Source organism: Centruroides vittatus, unplaced genomic scaffold (genome assembly GCF_030686945.1).
Source record: "Centruroides vittatus isolate TY-2023 unplaced genomic scaffold, ASM3068694v2 contig_1079, whole genome shotgun sequence".
NCBI lineage: Eukaryota > Metazoa > Arthropoda > Arachnida > Scorpiones > Buthidae > Centruroides > Centruroides vittatus.
Genome location: NW_027120694.1, coordinates 1 through 26,644, shown reverse-complemented (window position 1 = coordinate 26,644; position 26,644 = coordinate 1). Strand labels below are relative to the sequence as shown.

Genomic DNA, 26,644 nt, shown 5'->3' with positions numbered 1-26,644 from the left:
GTTTCTGTCAATAAAGACAATGATTATATATGTAATATATAATGCCTGTCCTTGCTGACAGACTAAAGTTATAAAAATTACATATAAATACGAAATGACTAGTCTGACTCATCCTACAGAGTACACGAGAACGACCTGTACTCTATCAGTAGCTTGAGTACAGCCTGAAAAAGTAAAAAAAGAAGAAAACAAAGCAATTGAACTACTGTTCATCTCGACATTCCTTATCACAGCCAGGAATAATAATATAAATAACACCTCCATGACAAATTTTCTATAACTCAGATAATATTTACAACAAAGGAAAGATGTTAGGTGGATGAACTGCTAGGCCCTATTAAAGAACACATCAATTTGAGTAACCGACGGCCCTCTAAACCTGTTTTAACAATCTTCTTATAAATATAAATATAAATATATACGTAGAAGAATTAATTTTTTACTAAGCAAAACCTTTTTTCCACGAGTAAGAAACATTTCAAGAATTTTCTCCTGTCATAAAATCACTATTAAATTTGTAAAGTTATTAATAAATGAGATTATATTTTAATTATTTTTTATATTCGGAAAAAATAAACGGGAAGTTAATAGTGGGGTATGGAATTCATTGTAAGATTATTTAACACAGGAAACAAAGAAAACGTCATTAAATTAAATTGATAATATAAATTCTAACGAATTATTGCAAGTTTTCCTTGTTAAAACAGCAATAGATCTGCAATTGTAATTTGTAAAACTCAAGTTCATCCAAGTAAATCTAAGAAAAGTAGAAATACCAGTACCATGAAATTCTTGGTAATGATGAATAATACTTCCTCTTGAATTTAATTTATAATTTTATTTCAACAGTTAAACAACAAGTAGCTAGTAAATTAGTGTAAATATTATAATAGTGGTTGCAATTTCTATTTCACATTAGAGTATTGTAAGCATGTGTCGTGTAACTTATAAAAGATGCTTGTTTTAGTAAATACAATAGCTTATCACCTGATACCTCATTCACAATAATTATCGAATTACAGATAATCTTTTACGTGATAAATATACAATTTATACAATTAATTATACAAAATTTCAAATATTCTTCAGTAAATGATATGAGAATTTGGTCCTCATGCTCTTAACTTATACTAGAACTTGGTCTGAAATCTTTAAGATCTTGGTTTAAAGAGAGAGTGAGCGACAAGTTCGATAAGATGCTAAATTGTGATTCAAATCGACGTTTTTGTTTCTAATTTATTAATTTCTCATGTTTCATAATTAGGCATAAGAGTTTATAAGGCCTGTCTAGTGAATCATTGATGAGAAGTTGATCAATGATTCATTTAAGTATATTGACATAAAACGAAGGAACAAAGCACCTCATTCATCTATCATTCTTCTTTGTTTCTGTATAGATTACAATTTTTTGTATGTTTATTTGCTAAATATATATTTTCTAAACGGTCTCAACTAAAATATGTCTCTGCTAGAGATCATTTAGAAAGGTTTTTTGGGAGACTTTTTTCGCTTGTAGGGCTTTTCTGTCAGATCCATTGTGGGTTCGTCCAGGCCCACAATAGGAAAACTTAGTTACGAGACACGAAATTTCTAGAATTATTCGACCCGCCTGGATCGATCCCGGGTACAACAGACTGGCGCCTTAATAACCACATTTAGGAATTAAAAAAAAGGAAGGAATTCTAAGAATAATTCACTCTACCTGTTTTTCCTTATTATTATTATTTGCAACACTTACTTGATCAGCTAAGTTATTAACTGACCTTGTTACCTGCACGATTTTTTCTCCTTTTCTCAAAGATGGAGAAAGAAGAACTAATCTTCCTATGCAGAGTAGTGTGAGTGTTCTTTTATTCCTATTATCGCTGCCATTATTGAAAATTTACAGAATTTTGTTATCTTAATGAACGATTGTTGGTAGTTGTATTAAGTTACGGCAACGCGACACTTGGACGATCTGCCTAAGGGAGATGCCTTCCGGAGGTCTTTTTAAGGGTAACTGGCCCCTATTCAGGCGTTACGGACGTGGAGAAAACCCGAAAAACTCCACGTCCTGGCGAGGCGCGAACCCACGATCGAACTCCCGGTGTTCAGGGAACGGAACCGCTTGGCCACTGGTGTGTCCTTAATGAACGAAGACGAATAAAATTTCGTATAAAATTCTAACTTTTTATGAATAAATGTTAAGAAATCAGCAATGACGAGAATATTAACAGTATAGAAAGTGTTACCGTGGTCCCTCTAAAGTCGTGCATAACATAGGAACTCCTGAAATGGGCTTTATCTGAAAGCACTAGTGGTTATAGGTGCAGTACAACGACAGGTTAAATGTAATTTGCATGTTTTAATTCGGCTCCCTAATTTCGGTTCTAATTACGCTACTGGTCAACGATTTATTAATTTTGCAATATTTTGTAGACATTTATTGTAAAGAAATCTATTTCTTTCATTTCATTTATAATTGTGTAACAGAGATTTTCTTTGAAAATTGAAAAAGTAGGCAAGACAAATCACTATTTTTTTTTATTTATTTTACTGTGAAAAGTAAGTAATTCTACTAGTAAACACCTACAGATATTGAAAGAATCACGCAAAGCTTATAATTGTGTCACAATTAAACTGGTTTAATTGGTAAAACGGTTGTTTTTTGTGTCGATTTCGTAAGTTCAATGTCATTAAACACAAACATTCATCACTATCGCTGCAATAACGCAGTGTTTATCGCAATTAAACTGCTACGTTCGTATTCATTCTAACATAAAAAAAGGATCCAGAATTGGATAGACAAATGCAACTTAATACATAGGCGATCTGACAGGAGGAAAGAATGCTTTTCTATGAGAAATTTGCCCCCTTTAGGCGTTAGATACGACGAAAAACCTCCGGAAAGTCCACGTTGGTCAGGCTCAAATCCACAACCGACTACCAGTTTTCAGTGGTTTTATCCACTCGACCACTAGTGAATGCTTGCTAATTATCTTCTAACTATAACCCTCGATCCTTGTTTATAAATACGAACGTGCTTTGTTCTTTCTTTTTGACTTTTCTGAACACCAGGAAGGGCTTTTCTCTTGAAATACTCATCATGAAGTCTGTCAAAATATCCGCCTCAAATATCCGGAAGTACAACACCATGAAAAATCCTGGTGTTGTATTTCCGGTGGTATTCGATCCCGAGTCCACAGCCTTTTAGGCTCGAACACAGATGCTAGTGATTTATTATTTTAACCTGCATTTAAAGTTCTGAATTAAATTCTTAGAGCAAATATTACTCGTCATTTTCGCGGATTTCATCACATTAGAATTTCTATTTTTATCTTACATTTATTTGATAAACTCGAATTTATACTAATTACAACACGTATTGCTAATTTAATAGCTAAAATTACAATACTTTATTATAATTTGTAATAATTTAATAATTTTAATTTAATGAATTAACTTCATTGTTTGCTTTCTCTGAGAAATTTTCTTAATTCCTATTTATTTATACAGTATATTTAGCTATTTTACAAATTCGATAAAGAATTCGAGTATTAATGGGATAAGACAACACATGGGCCATTTACCTGTCGTGAGAAGTTTCTATGGCAAACTTAGACGTTACATAGGGGAAGAAAATTAGGAGAACTCCACACTGCCAGTGCGTTAGTCAGGATCAAACCTACGTCAAACTACCAGTGTTCGGGGTTTTATCGACTCGGCCGTTTCTGAAAAAAATGAAATTTTGAAATAGTTAATTCGGACAATTAAAGATGAGCTACGTGTATAAAATAGGAATCGTCTAATACAGGTTTAGAGTCGAGAGTCACTCGATTGAAGTGTTCATTTGTACTTCTATCGTCTACTTAAAGTCTTGTTTGTATTGTTAATATTACACAAGTTGAAGCGATTGATGATGAAATTATTATCTGTAGTAATTTTAGTAGTGGTGGCAAAGAGTATTGAGACGAACGGTGAGTTTATTTGTTTCGTTTTTATCATTAAATACGTTTAATGGGTCGTTATAGAGCACACTTTGTCTTCTATACTTTTCACAATGATCTATTGACCTAACACAGATAACCCGTAGGTTATCCCCACCTGAAGTTATAGCAATCAAATGATAGACCACTAGGGTAGGGTAGGATAACACAACTGCATAGTAAGTAGGAGTTACAGATTTAAGACGATGTATGCATATATAGGGTTAAAGGGTTAAATGATGAATTAAAGTATGATTATTTAGCTGGTTTCTGCAGATGAATTCAATTGGTAATCGACAAATCAATCAGATTTAGAGGAAAATAGATCAAATATTTAAGGCTCAGCATCCTTGAAAAGTGAAGTATTTGTATTTGCTATATAACTCGGTAGTCCTCGGTAGTGCGGAGTGCTATAATCTCATGGATCTGATAGAAGAGTTGTTCGTGAGTAGGTGGTTGCTGCTTTTTGACGAACAGTATGTCGTGTATCTCGTCCTAGGTAAGTAAATTGTTTGGAAAAGACCATTATATTTGCTGCCAATCAACGAACTTCTGCAGTGCCGTATGAACAAACAGAAGGAGAAGAAGAAAATACAGCTTTTTTGGCGATTTTTGCGCTTTTCAGTTGCTTATATATCGGCAACCGCTTTATAGAAAATTTTGAAATTTTGCAAGCTACCTAAGAAAACAACTGTCTTCCGAACGAGATATTCGAAATATATTTAGACGTTTTGGGGCAAAGAAATCGACCCCGAAAATCAACAACTGATTCCTGTATATAGACTTATAGTCAGTCAGTGTCATTTTGTACTTAGTGGGGAGTCACTACCAACTCTCAATATCAAATATTTTAAAAATATAATAAAAAGAAAATACATTAAAACTTTTTATTTTACAGAAAATAAAAATCTTACACGATTTTTAACGATTCCAGCAAATGCTCCATCCGTTGTTGGAGGGGAAACAGCAGATTTATTCTCTTGGCCTTGGATGGTAAACAATTCAAATTACAATAATTTGATATTTTTCGCAAACTAGTATTAAATAGTATCTTCCTATATAAAAATATATTACACTTAATTTAAATAAATAAAAAAAATTTAGGCATCACTACACAAAGGAGGTAGCAGAAGCTTCAATTATCAATGTGGTGCTTCCATCATTAAAGACAGATATATCTTAACAGCTGCACACTGTTTCGATTCGGGATCAAAGTAAGTTAAACACAAATTTATTCACATTTTAAATCTGGAAAATAAACTCTAACAGTGCCAATGTTTACAGGAAACATTCTGACTATATTGTCAAAGTTGGAGGACGTAAAAGAAATGAAGGTAGAAATTACAGAATTTCGAGGATTAGTATACATCCTCGATATAGAAGTGGGCAATATTACAATGACATAGCTATATTAAAGTTAAACTCATCTATTCCCAACGTTACTCCCGTTCTCATGCCTTCAAGAAAAAATCGATACAACGGAAAAACTGCAACTGTTATTGGTTGGGGAGATACTTCATACGGCAAGTCATCGAATTATGTTTGTTATTTTTCAAGAGTATAACAATAAAAATTTAAATAAATTTCAATTATTGTAGGGGGACGTCCTGCCGAATCACTTCAGCAAGCTGTGATAAGAGTGATACCAAATAATCAATGCAATACTTCTTACTCCCGATTAAAGATATCTTCATTACCTAAAGGGATCACATCAGGATTTGTGTGTGCAGGGATGAGTTCGGGAGGGAAAGATGCCTGTCAGGTATCTTGACTAATTTCTATATTCTAAAATAGTAATAAATCAAAATTTTCATAATGCTATATCATCTTACAGGGTGATTCTGGTGGACCTCTTGTAACGTCTTCATCTTCTGGGTGGAAAATCATCGGTATAGTTTCTTTCGGTTATCAGTGTGCTAAACCTGGATTTCCTGGTGTATATACAAGAGTATCAAACTATTTGAAGTGGATATCTCAAAACACTAAATAGCTTTGTATAAATAATGGTTTAAGCTTGTTTCGATACAATTTTATTTATTGTTAAAGTAAATATTATCTGTAATTATACAATGATGTATAATGTATATACGAGTGATGAGATATTTGCGAAATGTTAAATTATATTTTAGTCTATAATACAAAAAATAAATAAATGTAATAAAGCATGTCTTCTTTTATAATATTGTGACAAAACCCAAAAGAATAACGTTAAAAATTCTTCCCAACACAAAAAAATGTTAAAGGGTATGATTGCATCTTTCTCTGGATTCGCTTCCTTTCAACTTCTAGCAGGAACTTTACTACCGAAATTCATCTATTGGTAGCAAAACCTAACATTTCCAAAGATGGGCATGGGAAAAAGGAGAGGAACCCCAAAAATAAAAGATCAGGATCGATGACGATAACGGGAGTTCGACGATCGACTGATCTCACTTTCGTGTGAGTGTATTCTAACCGTGCTCTGTTGCCGATCCCTTCGACTGCCCTCCGTTTACCTTAGACGCCCTTAACAACGAACTGCATCATCAAGGAGTCCACCCTACCAAACCAGCTGAAACCTCACCACCCCGTCATCAAGCCGATTCGACCTACTGCACGATTGAATGTAACTCTTTCTCTCGTGCCTATAGGCTAGCTACGATAGTACTTGTACGCTATATAAAACTCATCGATTATTTTACGCTAAAGGAGCTATAATTGAAAGCTACGTATTATCCTATGTATATACGTGTAAATAGTTTACATAAATAAACGGGTAGTTGTCTATGTTAAATCTGTAGTTGAGTGCATTCCTCCGGATGCACTGTCTCTAGGACATCCTCCATCCCGAATCCGACCGCCTACAAACACGACCGCTCGCGCGTGAACGAACGTAACCGCTACCTTGATTTCTGTGTCCCTCTAGGTCACAGTGGTGTCAGTCCTGACGTGGAATCTTGACGAAAAATTATGAAATTGGCATTTTAAATATAATTGAATTGATAAGATAAGGTCAACGCAACATACGAGCAATACGCTGAGAGGGAGTGCCAGGGCACTCCCTCTCAGCGTATTGCTTGTATGTTGCGTTAGCTTACTCCATCAATTCGGTAGAACTTCTATGGGAAATTGACGACTATGTGGATGAAGAAAACCTGGAAATCTCCACGTGGCCAGCCCGGCGTGAACCCGTGACTAACTGCTACTGTTTATTGCTTTTATTCACTTTTATATGCTCATTCGTAATTCTATTATCGAACGTGAGCTCATGAATTAAATTTAAGCATCGTCATTTCTGCCACCGGCATTTTTTACCCGATTCCCTAATGTCCATACAACATTGCAGTTGTAACAAATGTAAAAATTTCTGATTTTTGTTTAGAATTAGTACTCAAGAGAGAAAAGAGTTGTACATCGCTCCGAAATGATTGTACACTACAGTACAGTAAGTGTAGGATTGTGTAATTGTGAATTATGAATGAACTGTACCGTAAGAAGAATCCTATTATCAATCTATTCTCGTGTTCGTCACGACCTCGGTCGAAACACCTAACGGCTAATAAAGTTTATACTTAATATGTACGCCCTGTCATCATTACAAATCAATTAATGACGATAAATAACTTATTTATTGTAATAAGAAATAAACCAGGCTTAATAAAATATATAATTTATTTTAAATTAAATAAAAACATTTATGATTCAATGTTATCATATATCCATTGTAAATAGTTTGATACTCTTGTATATACACCCGGAAATCCTGGCTTAGCACATTGGTACCCGAAAGAAACTATACCGATGATTTTCCAACCTGAAGGGGAATCCATCATAAGAGGACCACCAGAATCACCCTATAAAAGAACATATGATTTGCATCACTACAAATTTTTGGACATTAAATTAAAGAACATAAAAATATGTTAACGTACCACGCAGGCATCTATTCCTCCCCAACTGTTTCCTGCACATATAAATCCTGACGTTATTCCTCTGGGTATTGACGAGTCCTTTAATCGGGTGTAAGAAGCATTACATTGATGGTTAGGTATCACATTGATTGTAGCTTCCTGAAGTGCATCAGCAGGACGTCCATCTGCAATAGTTATAATCTTAACTACAAATTATCATATGCTTGAAAAATCTCAAGAAAAATTAATATAATTTAGTGACTTACTGTATGAGGTATCTCCCCAACCAATAACAGTTACACTTTTCCCATCGTAACGTTCATTGTTTGAAGGCAAGCAGACGGGAGTAACGTTGGGAATAGGCGAATTTAGCTTTAATATAGCAATGTCATCATAATATTGTCCAGTTTTGAAGTGAGGATGAATCGTAATCTTTGAAACTTCATAATTCTTTCCTTTGTTTCTTCTATGGCTTCCAACTCTGACGATATAATCAGAAGGCCTTCTAATACTAAAGGTTAGAATCTGGTTTAGTATCTATTTTCAATGTTTAAACGTGATTAAATTTATACAGTATTTAACTTACTTAGACCACGAATTAAAACAATGTGCAGCTGTTAATATATATTTGTCTGCAATGATGGAGGCACCACATATATAATTGAATCTTCTGCTACTTCTTTTGTGTAGCGATACCTTAGAAATTAATTTAAACATGTACAAAAATATATTTAATATTAGTTTTAAAATACAAATACATTGTAATGAAAATAATTTAAATTTTTTACCATCCAAGGCCAAGAAAATATAGTTGCGGTTTTCCCTCCAACCACTTCCGTTATTGATAATTCTCTTTTTAATATAGGTCTTGAATATCGTATATTACGTTCACTTCCTGTAAAATGTATACACATTCAATACAGATACATACCTTCGTATGAATTTATATATATAGTTATTTTGTACTTTAATTAAAAATTTAATTAAAATATTAGCCTCACTGAAGTATATTTGTAAAAGACACATTGGTAGTGAAACTGGTGTATACTGGTAGTAGACTAGAATGTACTAGTGCACTAAGAACACTTGTATTGTACTTCATCCATGTGTAAAAGGGGTCTTCTCACATTCAAATTTTTTCTGTACTTATTTGATTTATTTTTGTTTATTTATTCACACAGGTAAGGAGACGAGGATCTCCTGGCTCTCCCTGTTACGCTACTAATTAATTTGATAATAATTGTACGAAATTTTTGATTCACTGTTTATAAAGATAAGACCGGGAGGTATTATTTTTTCTATTTATTCCTAGTATCATATAACAAATAGAGGAACTCATGCGGCTCGTAGTGCCTCAGGCGAAAAGATTTTAAATATTTCTGTACGTATAAATCACGTCAAATTGCTGTAAAATTTACTTAAAAAATCAAACTAAAATAAATTTTATTACTGAAATATTTTAATCAGAAAACATATGTTAAAAAAATAAATGTTCTATTAATCAGCCAGCAGGACAAAGAACAGTTTGTCTGTTGGTCTGAGTGTGTATGAGAATTTAATTACAACAATAAGTGGAAAAAAACAGTTAAACTCACCTTTTGTCGCGACATTTATCACAGTTAGTAACAGTAGGATCAGTAACAATTTCATGACAAATTTTAAATAATTTAGATGATAGCAATGATACAATTATTGTCGATGTCTCCAATCAACTATCTGTCGTGTCTGTAAACCTGTTTTGACAATTCCCTTTTTTATAAATGTGAGTATTACGTAGAAGAATTAAGAATTGCAAAACCAATTTGTTTTTTTTTTTTTTTTTAATAACAAGAAACGTTTTAAATCCTCTTTCAGAGGTTTCTAGAAATTTCAGAAATTCCGTCAGATCATATTTTAAAAATTTAGCAACGAGTTGCTTAACTTTTCCGGCGACATTTTATTTTAAAAATGTTTATATTTTTGACTATTATAAAATGGAAAACAGCTTAATTTTGAGGACAGAGATGCGTTTTAAATGCTAATAACAAGTAAAGTTTTCATTAAGTTCGACCCTACTCGGGAAACACACGATCTCCTTTATCTCCCCATTCCCTCGACCTTTAATCTCCAAAATTTAATAGCATCAATCCCCCAAGGCATCACGGGCACTCTTTCAAGTAAAAGATGCTTCCTGGGAAGTCTTTTATGGTAACTTGGTCCATAAGAAACTTTTATTTGGGTGTTAAACACACGGGAAGATGACCCGGTGAACTCCACGTCGCCAGGCCTCATCAAAGATGAGGCTTGGCAGGCAGAATGACAAAACCACTGGCACGAGTTCGCTCCAAGCAGTTAGTGGTTTTATCACTAGACCGCAGGAGCGCTTAGGAAATTATTACACAATACAGATGAGATAGTAGCAATAGATTTATTGTTGTAATTAATATAAATTAAATTTTATATTAATAAATCTAAAATAAAATTCCTTGTAACTTGGAATTCTTCGAAAATAATGGGCACGCTGCCTGTTCATTCAGCTGGATAAGAAAACCAACGTATTGATAAAATATACATAAAATTCTCCTAGAATTTGAAATTTTCACATGAATTTGTTTGAGAAAATGTAAAACTAAGATTTAGAATTTTTTTTTTTTGCATATTTTGCCCTGTACACGCAAAGAGAGCCTTTTTATTCAATCCCATAGTGAGTTTGTTAAGGCTCACAATACCGAAAAGTAAGGGACGGGACCCTACATAACAGAGACAGATCAGTAGATCACCCACGGAAAATTTACTGGAGGTTTTTCGAGTGCCCAAATATGGTGCGGTTCTCCAGAGAGGTGGACTGAGGTGTTAATTGTCTCGATTGCTACGCAGCAAACACACACGTACCCAGTAAATTTTCTCACTATTTTTGACTTCTCTGGGTTCAGAGTGTCTGAAAACAGCCGCCATTTGCAAAGCACTGGGATCAAATTTGACACGCTTCCCCGTTATACATACATAAGAACCCGGGCAATTTTTGCTAATTTTATTCAAACACTAAATAGTTACGATTTTATAAAGTGCAATTAAACTAAACTTTTTGGGAAGTCTACAGGGAAGTTCATGAAATCTTATCTTGACATCGTTTTCATTCCATATAACGCAAACATCCATTGGGTTGGACTCATTGAGGGAAGTTTCGCAGAAAATCTTGAATTGGACAATGATTCAGCTGCCCGCACGACTTTTACCAAATTTGGGCATACAGATGTAATGGAAAAGAACCGAATATAAAGTGAAATGTCGGCGAGGAGAGTTCGAGTTAGGTCATCGCATGTTCTCAAGAACGTTCCTCTCCTTCTGATATTGATCTTTCACCTGATTTTTCAATGTCAGTGACTGGAATAAGAATTTACTACTCAAACGAAGTGAACTGACATTAAGAATTACAAAACAATGAACAACGACCTTAGGGAATTACTTAGAAGGAACAATGAGGATTGTGCCACCATGGATCGCATTATCAAATAGAGGTATTTGAATCGATCCAGTGGAGCGTTATCCTATGGGCAAAAAGAAAGGGCAATTGCATGGGGCCTCTACCAACAGGGGTCCAAAACTAATAATTTATAAACTCATTACTGTAGTAAGAATATCGAAATTTACATTTGAGCCGTATCTGAAGACCCTAGATTGACGATTTGCCGTGGCAAAGGACTTTAGTTTAGTTGTCAATTGGTTATTGTTTGTATTTATCGATAGTTTTATGTTAAATAAAACTTGATTGTTTTTTAATGTTGAATTAGATTCTGAGTGAACCACTTCCGGGTCGTCAGCCTCTCAACTTCCTCTTTCATTCTCATATCCAACCTCATTTATTTCCTGTCATATCTCACTGTACGTAACGTAACAACCGGGAAAGTGATACTTACAGATTAATTTCATACAAATAATAAAATTTCACATGAAATAATTATTATTTGCGTGCAATGTAAATTTTTAATAAAAACTTTACAAATGGTGCTGCAACAGAGTGAACCTCTGTTGCAAAATAAAAATAACACTATTAAAGTATGTCATTGACCTTTGTCTACGAAACTTTATATAAATTTTTAGTAAAATAAGCCATTATTATAATAGATTTTACTTTACTGGTTCTTATATATAATAGAGGAAAAGTATATCAATCGGTAAAAAGATTACCCTCCAAGATTTTTACATTTTTGGACTCAAGGGACTTTGAAATGTCCAGAAATTCAAAAAATTCGAAGGAGTTTCGTCTGTATATACGGACTTTTTTGTTCGCTCTCTTTATAAGGTTAATAATTCACGTGATCTGTGTATTATGGGGATTAATTCTATTAAATTTTGGTTGTTAAAGGTCAAGGAAGTGGAGAAATATAAGGGGTTCACTCGTCATCATATTTCGAGTGGGGTCGGACTTAATTAAGATTTGATTCGCTATTAGTCAGCATTTGTAATTATTTATATACTTCATCTCTACCCTCAAAATTGAACTTTTTGCCATTTTTATTAATTAACAATTTTTAAAAACTTTTAAATAAAATTTCACAACAGATGGTGCCACATACAATTTTAAATTTGGCCGGAAATATTAAGCAACTCGTTGCTAGATTTTTAATATTTTGACTTTTTTTAGAATGGCGACTATTTTCATGTAAACAAGTGTTTCTCATTAAATAAAGGCACAATGTCAAGTAAATTTTCATTAAGTCCTACCCCACTCGAGTTCGACACATGCACCAGTCTATCTCCCCACTTCCACGAGTTCTTTACTCCACAATTTTATAACATCAATGTCTCTTATATACAAAATACCATGCTAAATGCCGTTTCTTAATCCTTAACTCCCCACTCACACACACAAGCGAGAAACAGACATACATGCTTTAATAAGATGTAATTATTTTAATATAATACATGTTTACCTTCTATTTAAACATTTATTTTTTCTAAAATTTAAGTAATCTTCACAAAATTATGATCATAATTTTTGTACTTTCTAACAATAGTTTTAATACCATTTATTTTATCGAATCAAACAATAGGCTAAAATATTCACATTACTTCTTAAAATAGACAACAGATGGCAGCAAATAAAACCCCATTGTTTATACATGCCATCTCCAGCATAACCTAGGAGTTATTATAAAATTCGCTTTGGTATTTATTCAATACATAATTAATACCCAGGTAGATGCTTCTATTGAGGGGTGATCAAGATGCTGTAACACCCTTTTAATACAAAGCAATCAGTTTTGAAACATTAAAATAAAAATATAACATCGCATTATTTGAGTTAGGTGAGATTGGGTAAATAAAGTAATTCTAAGGCATTTGGATAACATTCTTCAGAAAATGATAAGGGGTACGTGTTTTGGTCCCCCTGCATCTGCCTCGAACGGCATCCATATTCACAAAATCCTGGATACGCCGCTGAAAACATTCATATTATATTATTATATAGCCTATATTATCGTGCTTAACATTTAACATAGAGTTTTTAAGTGCACAAAAGTATTAAAATAGTTTTATTCTTAAACGAGTAAAAGCCTTATTTACAAAATGTTACAACAATCACGCACGTTTTTATATAAAGGAGACTTTGAAATGCCGAGAAATGCAACAATTTTGGGGTTTTTTTTCTGTGTGTATGGATGTTAATGTGTGGGGGGGATCGATTTCGTTCACCCAGTTTCGAACTCGCGCCTTTTGTCATAACATAACTCCCGTGTCTTTTGTCTAAAATTTATGAAATTTTGCAGGAATGTTTGAGTATTAGGGGCACCGATGCTGTTAAATTTTAGTGGTTAAAGGTTGAATGGGTGGAGAGATAAAGGGGTACTTGTGTCGTCTCTCCAGTGGGATCGGACTTAATGACGACTTTACTCGTTATTAGCATTTACTTTTTTTTTTTTTTTTCCAAATATAAAACTCATCTCTATATTCAAAATTAATCTTTTTACCATTTTATAATAATTAGTAGTATAAATTTTTAAAAATAATATGAGAAAATATGGTAAATTTATCTTACAATAATTAATTTTCTACCTTTAAAATTAAAAGTAAATACTTGGTTTTCGTATATGCCAGTTGTATAACTACTATTTTAAAGGCTCGTGACATAAGAAGGCTCAGAATAGGCGCTAGACACTGTATTTACGGAACAGAATTAATTTTAAAATTTTGTTTAAATGCCTGGAAAGGGCTACATTCTCGGCATATTTAGTTTAAGGGGCTAAAATTTTTAGTTACGCCATTATTTTTGTGTAAAGCTATTTAATATGCTAATTACTAAATGATTTTCTGTTTTTGTAGTAGGTGTACGGTACACAAGAGACGTTATTCATGCGAATCGAATGTGCTCTGAGGCGCAAAGAACGTTGGATAAAGTAGCGAATTACTGTCTGCTACTGTCTGAAATGTTTTTATATAATAACTATATAAATACGTGCTTTATAAGTATAATAAAAATAATCCAAATAATACCATCAGGCATATCACGTATAACTTATTTCATTGTCAAGATTATCGAGGTCAAGGTCACGTGACATTCTAGCAATTTCACTCCTTCTAATGACAACAATGGGTTTATTAAATTCAAATTCCAGTTTAAAAAATATTTAATTTCTTATCAAGTTTATAGTAAAATACTTTATTGAAAATAAATAAGGAAATGTGCGATTTAAGCTTAGTTGTATACTACGGTTTATATACTAATCGTATTGAGCCGAATAGTACTCTATTGGGCACTCTATTTTTCAATAGGGCTCTTTATTTTTTTATATTCCTTGACATAAAACAAATAAATAATATTTTTATGGGAAGGAATAACAGGAAGCTGTTAATCTCCAATTGACACTTACCATCCTTTATAATTATTAACATATAAACAGATTTATTCTGAATTATCAAGCTTTATATTATCATTTTTAGTAAGATAATTAGAAAAAACCTCATAAATAAATGAAAAATAAACAGTCCCCTCCATCGAAAAAAGGGGTTGTGCATGAATGAGTCGTACTTGAAAGCTACCTTATAACCTTGAACTGTGTCTAGTAAACCAGAAAAGTTTAAGTCTAAGTCTGTTGATATTTTAATGGAGAATCATTAACATACTGCATACACCAGTAAAATTTACCATGTGATGTAAATAGCGGGCATTTATACATTGTAAAACTCCATCCAGTGTATTTATGATAAACTATTTCAGTCGCTCCCTCTTATCCTTTCTTTAAGCACACCTGTGTTAACCTGTTTCCAGTCTAACGACACAGGAAACTGATAATGTACACAGTAATAGGCGTATCAGTGGGAATCATTAACCCTTAACTAATGGCTAACGTATGTGAAACGGCTTTATATAATTCAAAGTTTTTAAATACTGGAAAGTATTGTTAGCACGAGACTTGAATACTTAAGATTTCATCGTACAGATTTATTAATTCTTAATATACGTTACCATTCGACGTCTTGAGAAAGGATTTATTCTCATTAACACGTATCTAAAATGTTAATGAAAATTAAATATACCCCCAGTTGGCCCTTACTTATTTGTAAGAGCCAACTGGGTTCCAGGTAAGCGGGAGAGGATCCCAAATCCCCAGAAACAAGGGGATGGCGCTCCAAACCTCAGGAAACAAGGGGTGGTGCCAGGATTAAATTTACCGCAGAGCCTAGTTCTTACGTGGTTTGGAGGAAGACGGCAACTTAATATAAGAGCGATCTGACTCCGGTAGTATTTTCCATGGGAAACTGACCACCTATTTACATGTTGACATGAAAATAACTAGGAAAACTCCACGTGGAGGTCTATGGTCAGGTGCGAACTCGCGACAAGTGTTCAATGGTTTTATTCACTCTGCCACAGGTGGTGATCTCTTCTTAATTGGGGAATATACAAGCGAATTTTAAATATAAACGTTTTGTAAACACTCCTACCACTTGTAAGGCATGACAACGATTATTTGCATACTAATTTATATGCACATATTGCGTTACGTAATTTAGGGCAGCCCTGTGTTTATAAATCAAATAATAGTTTAAATTAATTACTTTGATTGGCTACATGCGAGACAGATGCTTGGGATGAAAAAAAATATATATAATTTAACAATTTTAATTTAAAAATTACTTTGAAAAAGTAAAATTTAAACAGCAATATACAACCGCACAGTAGTAACAAGGTAAAATTGTAGGCGTATGAGGCCCAAATTAACTGTATATGAACTTCCGATTCAGACCGGAAGTTTCCTTATTTCAATTCAAAACTTTTCACCCGAAAAGTGTTAGATAGATGACCGGCACGACTCTATTATTAAAGGAAAAGTATGATGTACAGGCGCAAGCCACTACTAATTTGAAGTGGAGAGCACATATTTTAATTTATTAACCTTGTATTTTGATTAATATCACACAACTACAGATTTTAATCTTTCTTATAACAGTGACTGTAGTAAACTTTAGTATCGTATAGAATAACAAAAATATGTACAGACAAGCAATTATTTATTGTGATATCGTCGCAATTTTTAATTTATTTAATTTAAAATATACTCTCTCTGCCTTCATTTCAGTAGTATCTTGCACCTGTAAATCATACTTTTCCTGTTGACAATAGAATCATGCGATCATCTATCTAACATCTTTCAGGGAGAAATATTTAAATTGAAATAACGTGACTTCTGGTTAGCATCGGAAGTTCGCATATAGTTAATTGGGGCCTCCTGCTTCCAAGATGTCCATATCTTTTCTCGTTTGTCATATATCTAACTCCATTCTCGAGATTAAGGAAGGACAGACAGAAGGAAACCTAGAGTATTCTGTAGTGGGTTAATCGCCTTGGTCATCATATAAGAGTAGTAAAATCGCACCTAATAGTATTAATTATCTGATAGTTCGTTGTACCACTTAATTACTTCTTTTTAATGTTTTTCCTTTTGGAAGGAATATTTAAGATTACTTTTTATAATTCAAACCTATACACAGATAAATAAATTTATACAAAGGTTATTAATTTAGGTGTATTGCTTATAATAATAATATTTATATATTAAACATTTGAATAAGCTATGATGTTGTTTTATAAGCTTTTATTAAACAGCATCATTTATTAGTTAATTAACTGTTGAATGGTTGTATCTTACCTTTTGTTTTTATTGTTTAATAATTCTTTCTGCTTATGTATTAAGGGAGGTCATCTGAAAATGGAGGAGGAAGCCTCTATGAAATCTCTAATTCAAGTATTCTTACTGGCTGCTCACATGGTTATTCAATTTCTATATGGATGTCCAAGAGTATAACTATGCTCTTTGTCACCCGGAGAAAACTAAGACACAAACGCCTCCTGTCTTGATTAGATAATTTAAAAATTTGATGACTTGTGTTGAGTCAGCTCGTGTCATCGCTAGTCCCATCTCCCCCATAAACAGCCTGTTTTCTCGGCACCCTTTTGGGTTCCTAGTGCTTTCCTGTGGGTGCACTAGAAACCTGAGAGTATCATCTTTATGCTGAGTTCATAGGAACTAAGCATAAATGGAGTTAATGTTACCTATGGTTCCAACATGGCGGCTCGCCTCTGATTCCAGCAAATAGAAGAAAGGAAACAGTGGGGACGCACGTTCTAACCTAACCTAACCTATTCTAATAATTTTGTTCGTAATAATTATTAGAATTTATTTATTAGAATAGGTTAGGTTAGGTTAGGACGTGCGTCTCCACTGTTTCCTTTCTTCTATTTGCTGGAATCAGAGACGAGCCGCCATTTTGGAACCATAGGTAACATTAACCTGAATGGTTGTTAGTGATTTGCTTATTGTTCGTATAATACAGGGCTTCTTAAACTTTTTTTATTCACGACCCCATTTATGATTGTGATTTTTTTCGCCCCCCCAAAAATACAGTCAAACCTGTTTTTAAGCGGGGGATAGGGACCGCATTAAAAAAACGCATTAAAAAAATCGCACGAAACCTCACGAATAGTTTTCGCAACACAATTTAAAAATTTTTTTATGCGGTCAATAGGGACCGCATAAAAGAAGTCTCACAGAAAATAACTCAAAACCGTACGAAATAGAATTTATTGACAACAGATGTCAGCACTTGACTGCATCGTCTAGTCTATCGTCTGTTTTACATATTTTTGTCCAAGTGGTGTTTTGTTGATTTAAAAAGTAAATTATTTCATTTTTCGCATATTCACGCAATAATATTACTACAATAACTTCATTTATGCTATAATAAGTTTATTTAGCTATAATAAGTCAACGTGAGACATGACGAATCGCACGAGACTAGTCGCCAACTATACCGCACAAATAAAAAATCGCACAAAAAAAACCGCACAAATTAAAAATTCGCATTAAAAAAATCGCACAAATAAAAATCGCACATAAAAAGAGCGCATAAAAACAGGTTTGGCTGTATATATATAAAATAAAGATATATAAATATATTGCAATATACATATGAAATACAATGAAAATATACATATATATTGAAGATATATACAATTTTGCAAAAACAATAATGGTGTACTACCATAGTTCACAATGGAACAGAGACAACTGAATGCACTGAAAAGCAACAACACTACACTAGTTCACACTACAATCAGTGTTACTGAATCGTTGTCTCGCTGCACCAGAAGTGACACAAAGTGCAACTCACGAAACCTACGACACAAAGCATGCCATTTTCAAACTCATACATATTATTTTCAATATTTTGCATAAAAATCTCGTGACCCCAAGATTTCGCTAAGCGACCCCAAATGGGGTCGCGACTCATAGTTTAAGAAGCCCTAGTATAATACAATAATTGAATATGTCAGCACTAAGTTTTGGCTCTATGAAAGACTTATCACACGCTATTGAAAGAGAAATCACACGCACAGCTGGAGAAATCACACAGGTAAAACAGTGTTCACCCATTTCCGTGTGATTTCTCCGCCTGCGTCATAGTGTGAGATAAGTCTTCCATAGAGCTATAGATAAGTCTTCAATAAATTTAAGAAATACCGACTCGAGAGTCGTGTATTTTTCGTCGACTCTCTATCCCTGGTTTTGAATGCTTCCTCTCCTAGGCGCTAAGGGAATAGGTTTTAGGCCTATTATGAGTTCAGCACGGCCCACAATGAAGGTGAAGCTGTGAGGGATAGGCCCTGACATATCCGGGTCCATCGAAAATTTTAATTCGAACTCGAACTCAAATTTTCTATAGGCCGATGCCTCTACTTTCTCCTCCACTCGTCATCAATCTTTATAAAATGTTACGATAATTACATTCCAACATAACAATGGACATATCCTGTGTTACGTCTGCAGAAAATGAGACGGATTAGAAGCATCAAATGAAAACGGTTATGATGTCACACAGCTTGGCAGCCGTTCTGTTTTTATTGGCTATTAACTTTCTGTTCTGTATCCGGTACATAAAAGTTAAAAATTTCTCAACCGAATTCCTTGCGGATTAGCCGTTATTTTACTTGAAAACTTAATTCACTGCAAGAGAAAATAAGGCGATTTAAGGTAACATTTAGTTAATCTGTCGGGAAGACTTTCTGTGGAAAAGTAGTCTCTATTTAGGTGTTACACATGTGGAAAAAAACCCAATTTTTAAATATTATTTACTATTAAGATAGTTCTTAGTTTTCTTTCTTAATTAGTATCCTCGATGGCATACTCTCCCTCTCTGTTTCTTCCTCTGGAATATATCAGATTATCAGTTAGCTACGTTGTGCGGAAGTGTCAGTTTCCTGCATTTCCTGCGCAAATTATTATCATTTTTTATTAAATACAAATAATACATTTAAACTTTTAAAATACAATCATCTGTTTTACTTTGAAATTAATTTAATATGAGAGTTTCTTGCGAAGAAGCAAGGTATTAAAATGGAAGTCATGTCACGCTCTGTTAGAAATAACAATATAATTATTCATTTAATTCTTATTAAAACGATCTCTTAAAAATATTACAGTTACAATAGTTTTATGATATTTTTCGGCAGTTTTATTGTATAATTTTATTTAAAAACTTTGTTTTTAGATGGTTTGCTTTGTACAATACTTATATTAAGAATAAATAACCGAGGGAGCCATATAAGGTAATCATAATCTGTTGCAATTCCCTACATATAAGTACTGTTTGCAATTCGCAGAATTTGAAGGAGGGTATGTACAGTTTGCTGAGAAGGCAATAAAAATCCCAAAATGCATTCGAAGTCAATGTGAAATGTGATATTATCTGCTAAATAAAGTCTCTGTATATTTGAAGTTTATGGAAGAGGCGTAGGTAAATGCGTTTCGGGAGGACTTTTTATGGGAAGTTGTGGGAAAATGGTCTTTATTTAGGTGTTATACACGTAAATAAAACTAGGAAAACTCCACTAGTTGGCTAGGAGTCAGTGAACTCGCTACAAAGCATCAGTGTTCAATGGTTTTATCGAATCGTGGGGTCTTTTACGTCTGGTCTTTTATACATGAATAATTACGGTATATTTAGGATTTTTATATTAGTTTAAATGATAATTTTTTGATTTAATTTCGCAAAGCCGTAAACATTTACAGGAAATAGGCGTACAGATTTTACCTGGTTTCCTAGATAACGTATATGCACATTTCCTGGGGAAGTACGCGAGGTTATTTTTCAGAAATACATTACTATTGTTAACCTTCTCTTGTGTTTAGTTAGCATCATGTCGCATTTACGTATTCTACTAATAATTTTATTGAATGGTTTATGCACCGCAAGATTCACCAAGGTGCATTTTGAAGCACCCAATCTTTCAAATTATCCTCGACTTCGTTTACTAGGTACTTTACCTACCTTGACCGAATTTACATTGTGTTCCTGGATAAAATCTCCAAAGAATGGAACATTAATTTCGTACAGAACATCTACCTCTGATAGATTTCTCGTAACTATATCGGGTGCAAATGTAGAAACAACCATTGGATCAGAATCCATCAAGCTGAACTGCGAGAATTATAAAGAAAGATACTGGAATCATCTTTGCATCTCATGGACCGGACAAGATGGACGTCTGAAAATATTCATGAACGAAAAGATATGTGATGTGGCGAGTAGACCTCAGATTGCGGCTGGTGGACGTATTCACGAAGGTGGAACTTTAGTTATTGGTCAATATCAACATGATGAAGATCTGAAATTTGACCCCGATCAAGCTTGGGTTGGTAATATCGCCGTTCTTCGCCTTTGGGATGAGATGTTAACGTTTGAACAGATTGTAAAAGCTGGCAAGTGCAATGGACACCAAAAAGATGGAAATATAATTACTCTGATGAAAACTCCTATGAGTGCAATGGATGGAGTGATATTTTCGAAAACACATCTATGCGAATTATAATGCGTTTAACTTTATAATTTAGTGTCATAACCAGAGGCGATTTATCCTATGGACGAGAAGGGCAATTAGGGACCCCATTAACAAGGGAGCCAAACTAATCTTTCGTTAAAAAAATATTTTCCCAAAAAAATTACCTCGAAGTACAGTGTCTGAAGTCAACACTGTATATGGGCCCTCTAATTCAAGTAGATAAAGGCTGGTCGTCCGTGAAGCTATAACGCGCCACTGGTCATAACGTTAGATTATTTAAGTTACAATAGTTATATTGTAGCACTTAATATGTATTCTACTCATATATATATATACCGTATGTATTATTTGACATATAAAAATTTAATAAAGTATTTCATTTGATTATAGTAAATGCTGTAAAACTTTTGTCTTATTTAATTTCCCAATTAAAATTAACGCTTATTTCTATACTATTTTTTACTGTCATTATATATAAATCTTATTCTGTAAGTCTTGCCAGAAGGCTTGGTTTTATGTAGAAATTATTAAATAATACCTTTTATGCATCTTCTTTAGAAAGATGATTGATAATTTATAATTTTATTGCGAGATATTCGCCTTAAAATGGCGGCAGTTCCGGTCCCCAGCATGTTTGCATGCGGCACTGGGTTCCATAATGGCGACCAAACATTTTTACGGTACTTTGGACACTGTACTATTTGCCTATAAATTCTCGATGCTCCTTATGCAGTTGCAGGAGAAGCAGTCTCCACACCTCCTTAAAATTATATAATATTAAGTAGTTTGCGAACAGTCATGTAGATTACTCAAAGCCTGCATAGTCACTCGAGCTGAAAGTAGCCTCATATCTCGCGAGGCACGGTTCCTTTGATATTTTTTGCTTGTGTGGATATGGTCTACAGCTTTCTGCTGTATAATTTTTGAGGCCCATCGAAACGATGAGGCCTTAGGCGCGCACCTATTGAATAATCCGTCTCTGATTCTAGTCTTGTATACTTGTTAGTTTTTGCTAAATTCTAGTTAAAATGCTTCTGTAAGTATACTTTTGGGAGCCTGGAATTAATCTGATTTACATTATTCTTTATGAAAAAAAAATCGTTCGTTATTCGAACAGATTTCTGGAACGAATTAAGTTCGAGTACTGAAGTATCACTGAACTTTTTATTGTATAAGTTAAGTAGTGTTTTATACTTTTAATTCTTATAAACTGAGCTAACTTGGCAGTTAAACTTTTAGGGAGTAACTCACTGCCTTTTCCTGTCTATCTTTTATATAGGCCTATAAGCCCTATATGTTAATAAGTAAGCTAACTCTTTAAGCTAGTAACATAGCTCTTTCCTTACATAATACACAGAATAGTTTCTTGCAGATAACATAAGACAAGGAAACCTATGAAGGTACTAAATTAATTTTATGACCACACTATGGGAGCTAGTGAAAACGTATTAATCTACACCTCTTAGTGCTCACAGAGCGGAAACAGATGTGAAATCAAAATTTCTTATTAACTAAAAAATCCAGCAACGAGTTGCATAACTTTCCCGGCAGTAACATTTAAAACTGAGTATGGCGCCAGCTGTATAGTATTTTATTTAAGTAAACGTTTTATATAAATAATTATTATAAAATGAAAAAAAAAGTTTAATTTTGAGAGTAGCGATGAGTTGTATAAAAATTGTAAATGCTAATAACGAGTAAAATCGTTATCAAGTCCGTTGCTACTCGTGATATGTCACACGATCCCCTCTCTATTTTCCCAATCCCTTGACTTTTAATCACTGAAATTTAACAGCATTAATCTTCTTAATACACAAACCTCCCTGCAAAATTTCAGAAATTTTCGATAAAAAGCAGAGGAGTTACTAAGATTTAAATTGGATGAACAAAACCGTACTCTTCATACACTGACATCCATACATACAAACTCCCCCAAATTTTTTGTATTTCTAGACGATTCAAGGCGCTTTCAGTCCAAAATTGAAAAAAATCTTGGAGGGGATGATTTTTTGACCGATCGCCTCTGTAATATATAACAGTCAGGAATGTAAAAACTAGTTAAATTTGGAGGTAAATGTTCTATGCCAATTTACTATCAATGTGCAATCCGAAATATAACATAGATTAATGCACATAAAACAAAAGAAACACATATTATTTTATTTTTATTAATAAGCTCGTCTGTAATTCTCGTGAAGGAAATTTATATCTCCTCCGGATACCAATTTCCGTTTATTTTTCTAGCATAAACACCTCAACAATTTACTTCGTATCATCATTTTTTAGGATGTCTTTGTGCCTGGTGTTAATCCCTATTATCTTGGTTGGATATTGCTTGGGCGGAGTGACTAAATTTCACTTTTTACCATCGAATAACTCTAATTATCCTCGACTCGTTTCAAGAAATAAATTCCCCACGCTAAATGCACTGACGTTATGTACGTGGATAAGGCTACATTCCTCCAAGAACATGACATTGATTTCCTACGGCACTTCTGAAACTAACGGATTTCATATTTCTCTACGGAATGGAAGGATCAAACTGATGATTGGAAACGAAACCAAAAATTCATCGTGTTGGTTTCAAAATACTGAAACTTGGAATTATCTATGTGTAACGTGGTTTGGACCTACTGGATATGCGAATATTTATGCAAATCATCGAAGTTGTAACGATTATTATAAAACATTTCTAACTGCTGGCAAAATTATTCCAGGTGGAAAAGAATTTATTATTGGGCAATATCGTGATGAACCAGATTCGAATTTCCATTCTAATCATTCCTGGGAAGGAGAAATTGCTAATCTGCGTGTTTGGAACGAAGTACTTTCGTACGAGCAGACGGTGGAAGCTGGAAAATGCAATGGTAAGAATGGAGATGGAAACGTAATTTCCATGATGAAAACTCCTATGACGGCATTTGATGGTGTCATTTTATCTGAAACAAAATTATGTGACTTGAAATAGATTTATAAAACATGATAAAGTTTAAAAAAGTCAAGTGTAACATGTAAAATTATGTTATAAAGATATTAAATTTAATACTAAGCTTGTATTTTTATGTTAATTTCGTAATAAAATAATAAATAAATAATTTTTGTGATTTTAAGTGTAAGTTGTTATTAGTTTTATTATATTATCGATAAAATGTATATTGAAAAAATCCAGCAAAGAGTGGTGTAATTTTAACGGAAACAAGACTTAAAACTGCTTCGGGTGCCATCTGTTATGATATTTTATTTAAAAAAAAAACATTTATGTAATTAATTATTATAAAATGGAAAAAGCGTAATTTTGAGGGTAGAAATGAGTTTTGTAATAATAAAAAAAAAAAATTATAAATGTTAATAACGAGTAAAATCTTCTTTGGGTCCGACCACAGTCGAGATATGACATACGACACACTTCTATCTAAACACCTCTCGAACTTTCATCACCAAAATTGACTAGAATTAATCCCTCTAGTACAATTTTTTTTAATTTTCGACAAAAGAAACAGGAGTTATTAAGCTTTAAATTGGGTGAATGAAATCGTCACTCACCCCATACACACGCTAACATCCATGCTATCATGGATGTTAGCGTGTGTGGGGGGATATCTTATGCATTTCTTCACGTATCAAGGTCTCCAGAAATCAAATATGTAATGATCTTGATGGGTTCAGTCTTCGATCGATCGCCATACTTTCCTTCTGTTATATATATAACAGCCAGAAAAGTAAAAATAATGATAAAAATTTATATATATATAAACAAGAAATCATTTATTGTGACATGGTCAGAATCCCGGGCTACAATTTTTAATCAGATTTATAACTTGTTTAATTTAAAATATATGCTCTCCATCTTCACATTAGTAGTGGCTTGCTCCTGTACATCATAATTTTCAAGTAACAATGGAGTAGTGACGTGTTAATTAATACTAACAGTAGATTACTATTAATTACTCAAAACAAAAGGAATGTAATGTATCACAGTATATAAGAAGCAACCTTCTAAATTTAAATTCATATGTGATTTTAGATACAATCTTGAATTAAAAAGTATGAATATTGCATTATACAAGCGTTATATGGCAAAATTTTTTAGTTCTTTGACTGATATAAAGAAGACCACGATATACGATAACGCGAGAGTTTTTATCTTGATTCTACGTTAATCTAAACATTTGTGTTATTTAAACCATGATAATACTGCTGGTAGTATTGGAGAATATCTACAAATTTAAGCAATTGCAAAGAATGCCATTGACATCACGTGTTCTCAGACAGTAGTCAAGGTGCCTGTCTATTATTGTGGGAGCCCAGCATAGACAAATGTCTAATACCAACGAACACTGCTGATAGTTGAGGCTAGCAAGGTGAAGTTTTAGGGGTTTCTTTACGTGTTAAACACATAAATGGAGGCATTTTCCCACAAAACGTCTTCCCGTGAAAACTCCGGCTTCTGCTTTAATGATTTTTCTCTAAGCTGTTATTGTTTCTCAAAGATTATACGTTCTTAAGAAACAATCTTGATTATGTCACGTCACATGATATTCAATTGCAATTTATTTTCTGCAAATTGAATTCGCAAACGACTGCTTGTACTGTAAATTATAATTATAATTACTTTCATGCGAAGACACAATGCAGTGACAGTTGATTTAAAACACTGGGCAAATTTTAATCAACTGTCACTGCGTTGTGTGTTCGTAAGAAAGAAAACATAAAACACGGTTTTCTCAAGATAAAATTCTAATTACATTAAAAATTACCAGGACGAATTCACGTTTAGAAGAAATATATATTTCTTTTGGACTACACATACATTCGTCCTGGCAATTTTTAATGTAACTATTAATTTTTATAATTGTGTTTGCCACCGCTAGAGGACCTTTTTTAACTTAATTACATTGGACGGCAGACTCAAATAAAAGGTCGGTTTCGCCGTAAATTTGTTATTGCCTCTACAAAAGCGTGTGAAAGGACAGAAGGAGTAGGACTCATTTGTATGTATAGTCCAAAAGAAACATATATTCTATCTAAATATAATTAAAATATTTATAATTATATCACTAACAATGCACGTGAACAAGACATGCCAATTATTCTAGTAATATATGTGAGAATTCGGACCCACCGGAATTTAGCCGGTAATGATACATCCCTTTCCGCGCGAGTAGAAGGAAAAGGGATATGAGTCAAAAGAAAGAAAAAATGAATCAGGAGGAACCAGAGTCGAAAAACGCGGGTTGGCGAATCTGGAACTCGTGACCGAGAGAATAAAAGGGCGACGACGGAGAAAAGGGGGGTCGGTTACGTTTGTCGTTTGGCCTGTGCGCGTGCGGACGAAATCGAGGGGACCCGCCGATAGCCAACGAAATATTGGCGACTACGAAGATCGACCCGGATCACGAGGTATGACCCGAATTTATGTAAACTCTCCCTCCGCGAATACGAACTCTGGCGACTGACGCTCGCCGCAT

At 33.6% G+C, this 26,644-nt stretch overlaps 5 protein-coding genes across 5 annotated transcripts in view; 3 read left to right on the top strand and 2 right to left on the bottom strand.

Moving 5' to 3' along the window:
• The window catches only part of LOC136974672 (clotting factor B-like), a 36,008-nt gene extending 26,320 nt beyond the window's left edge, over positions 1–9,688 (bottom strand). Inside the window, exons 1-2 of the mRNA XM_067269617.1 lie at positions 9,451–9,688; positions 8,644–8,750 (exon numbers count right to left, since the gene is read on the bottom strand). Coding sequence (XP_067125718.1) covers positions 8,644–8,750; positions 9,451–9,505 — 162 coding nt within the window. The 5' untranslated portion in view covers positions 9,506–9,688. The remainder of the gene's footprint in view (positions 1–8,643; positions 8,751–9,450) is intronic.
• LOC136974521 (clotting factor B-like) lies at positions 3,797–5,955 on the top strand. The gene is made up of 6 exons (XM_067269426.1): positions 3,797–3,956; positions 4,864–4,958; positions 5,070–5,179; positions 5,250–5,488; positions 5,564–5,727; positions 5,800–5,955. The coding sequence occupies exons 1-6, from the start codon at positions 3,896–3,898 to the stop codon at positions 5,953–5,955; spliced, it is 825 nt and encodes a 274-aa protein (XP_067125527.1). The 5' UTR covers positions 3,797–3,895.
• LOC136974370 (clotting factor B-like) lies at positions 7,613–8,572 on the bottom strand. The gene is made up of 4 exons (XM_067269223.1): positions 8,442–8,572; positions 8,122–8,366; positions 7,877–8,040; positions 7,613–7,798 (listed from the first exon to the last, which is right to left on the bottom strand). The coding sequence occupies exons 1-4, from the start codon at positions 8,570–8,572 to the stop codon at positions 7,640–7,642; spliced, it is 699 nt and encodes a 232-aa protein (XP_067125324.1). The 3' UTR covers positions 7,613–7,639.
• A 10,846-nt stretch (positions 9,689–20,534) lies between the features above and the next one.
• On the top strand, positions 20,535–21,206 carry LOC136974663 (C-reactive protein 1.1-like). The gene has a single exon (XM_067269608.1). It carries the CDS (start codon positions 20,535–20,537, stop codon positions 21,204–21,206), a length of 672 nt encoding a protein of 223 aa, XP_067125709.1.
• A 2,440-nt stretch (positions 21,207–23,646) lies between these two features.
• On the top strand, positions 23,647–24,144 carry LOC136974656 (C-reactive protein 1.1-like). Its single transcript, XM_067269595.1, has one exon. It carries the CDS (start codon positions 23,647–23,649, stop codon positions 24,142–24,144), a length of 498 nt encoding a protein of 165 aa, XP_067125696.1.
• Positions 24,145–26,644: the final 2,500 nt, after the last annotated feature.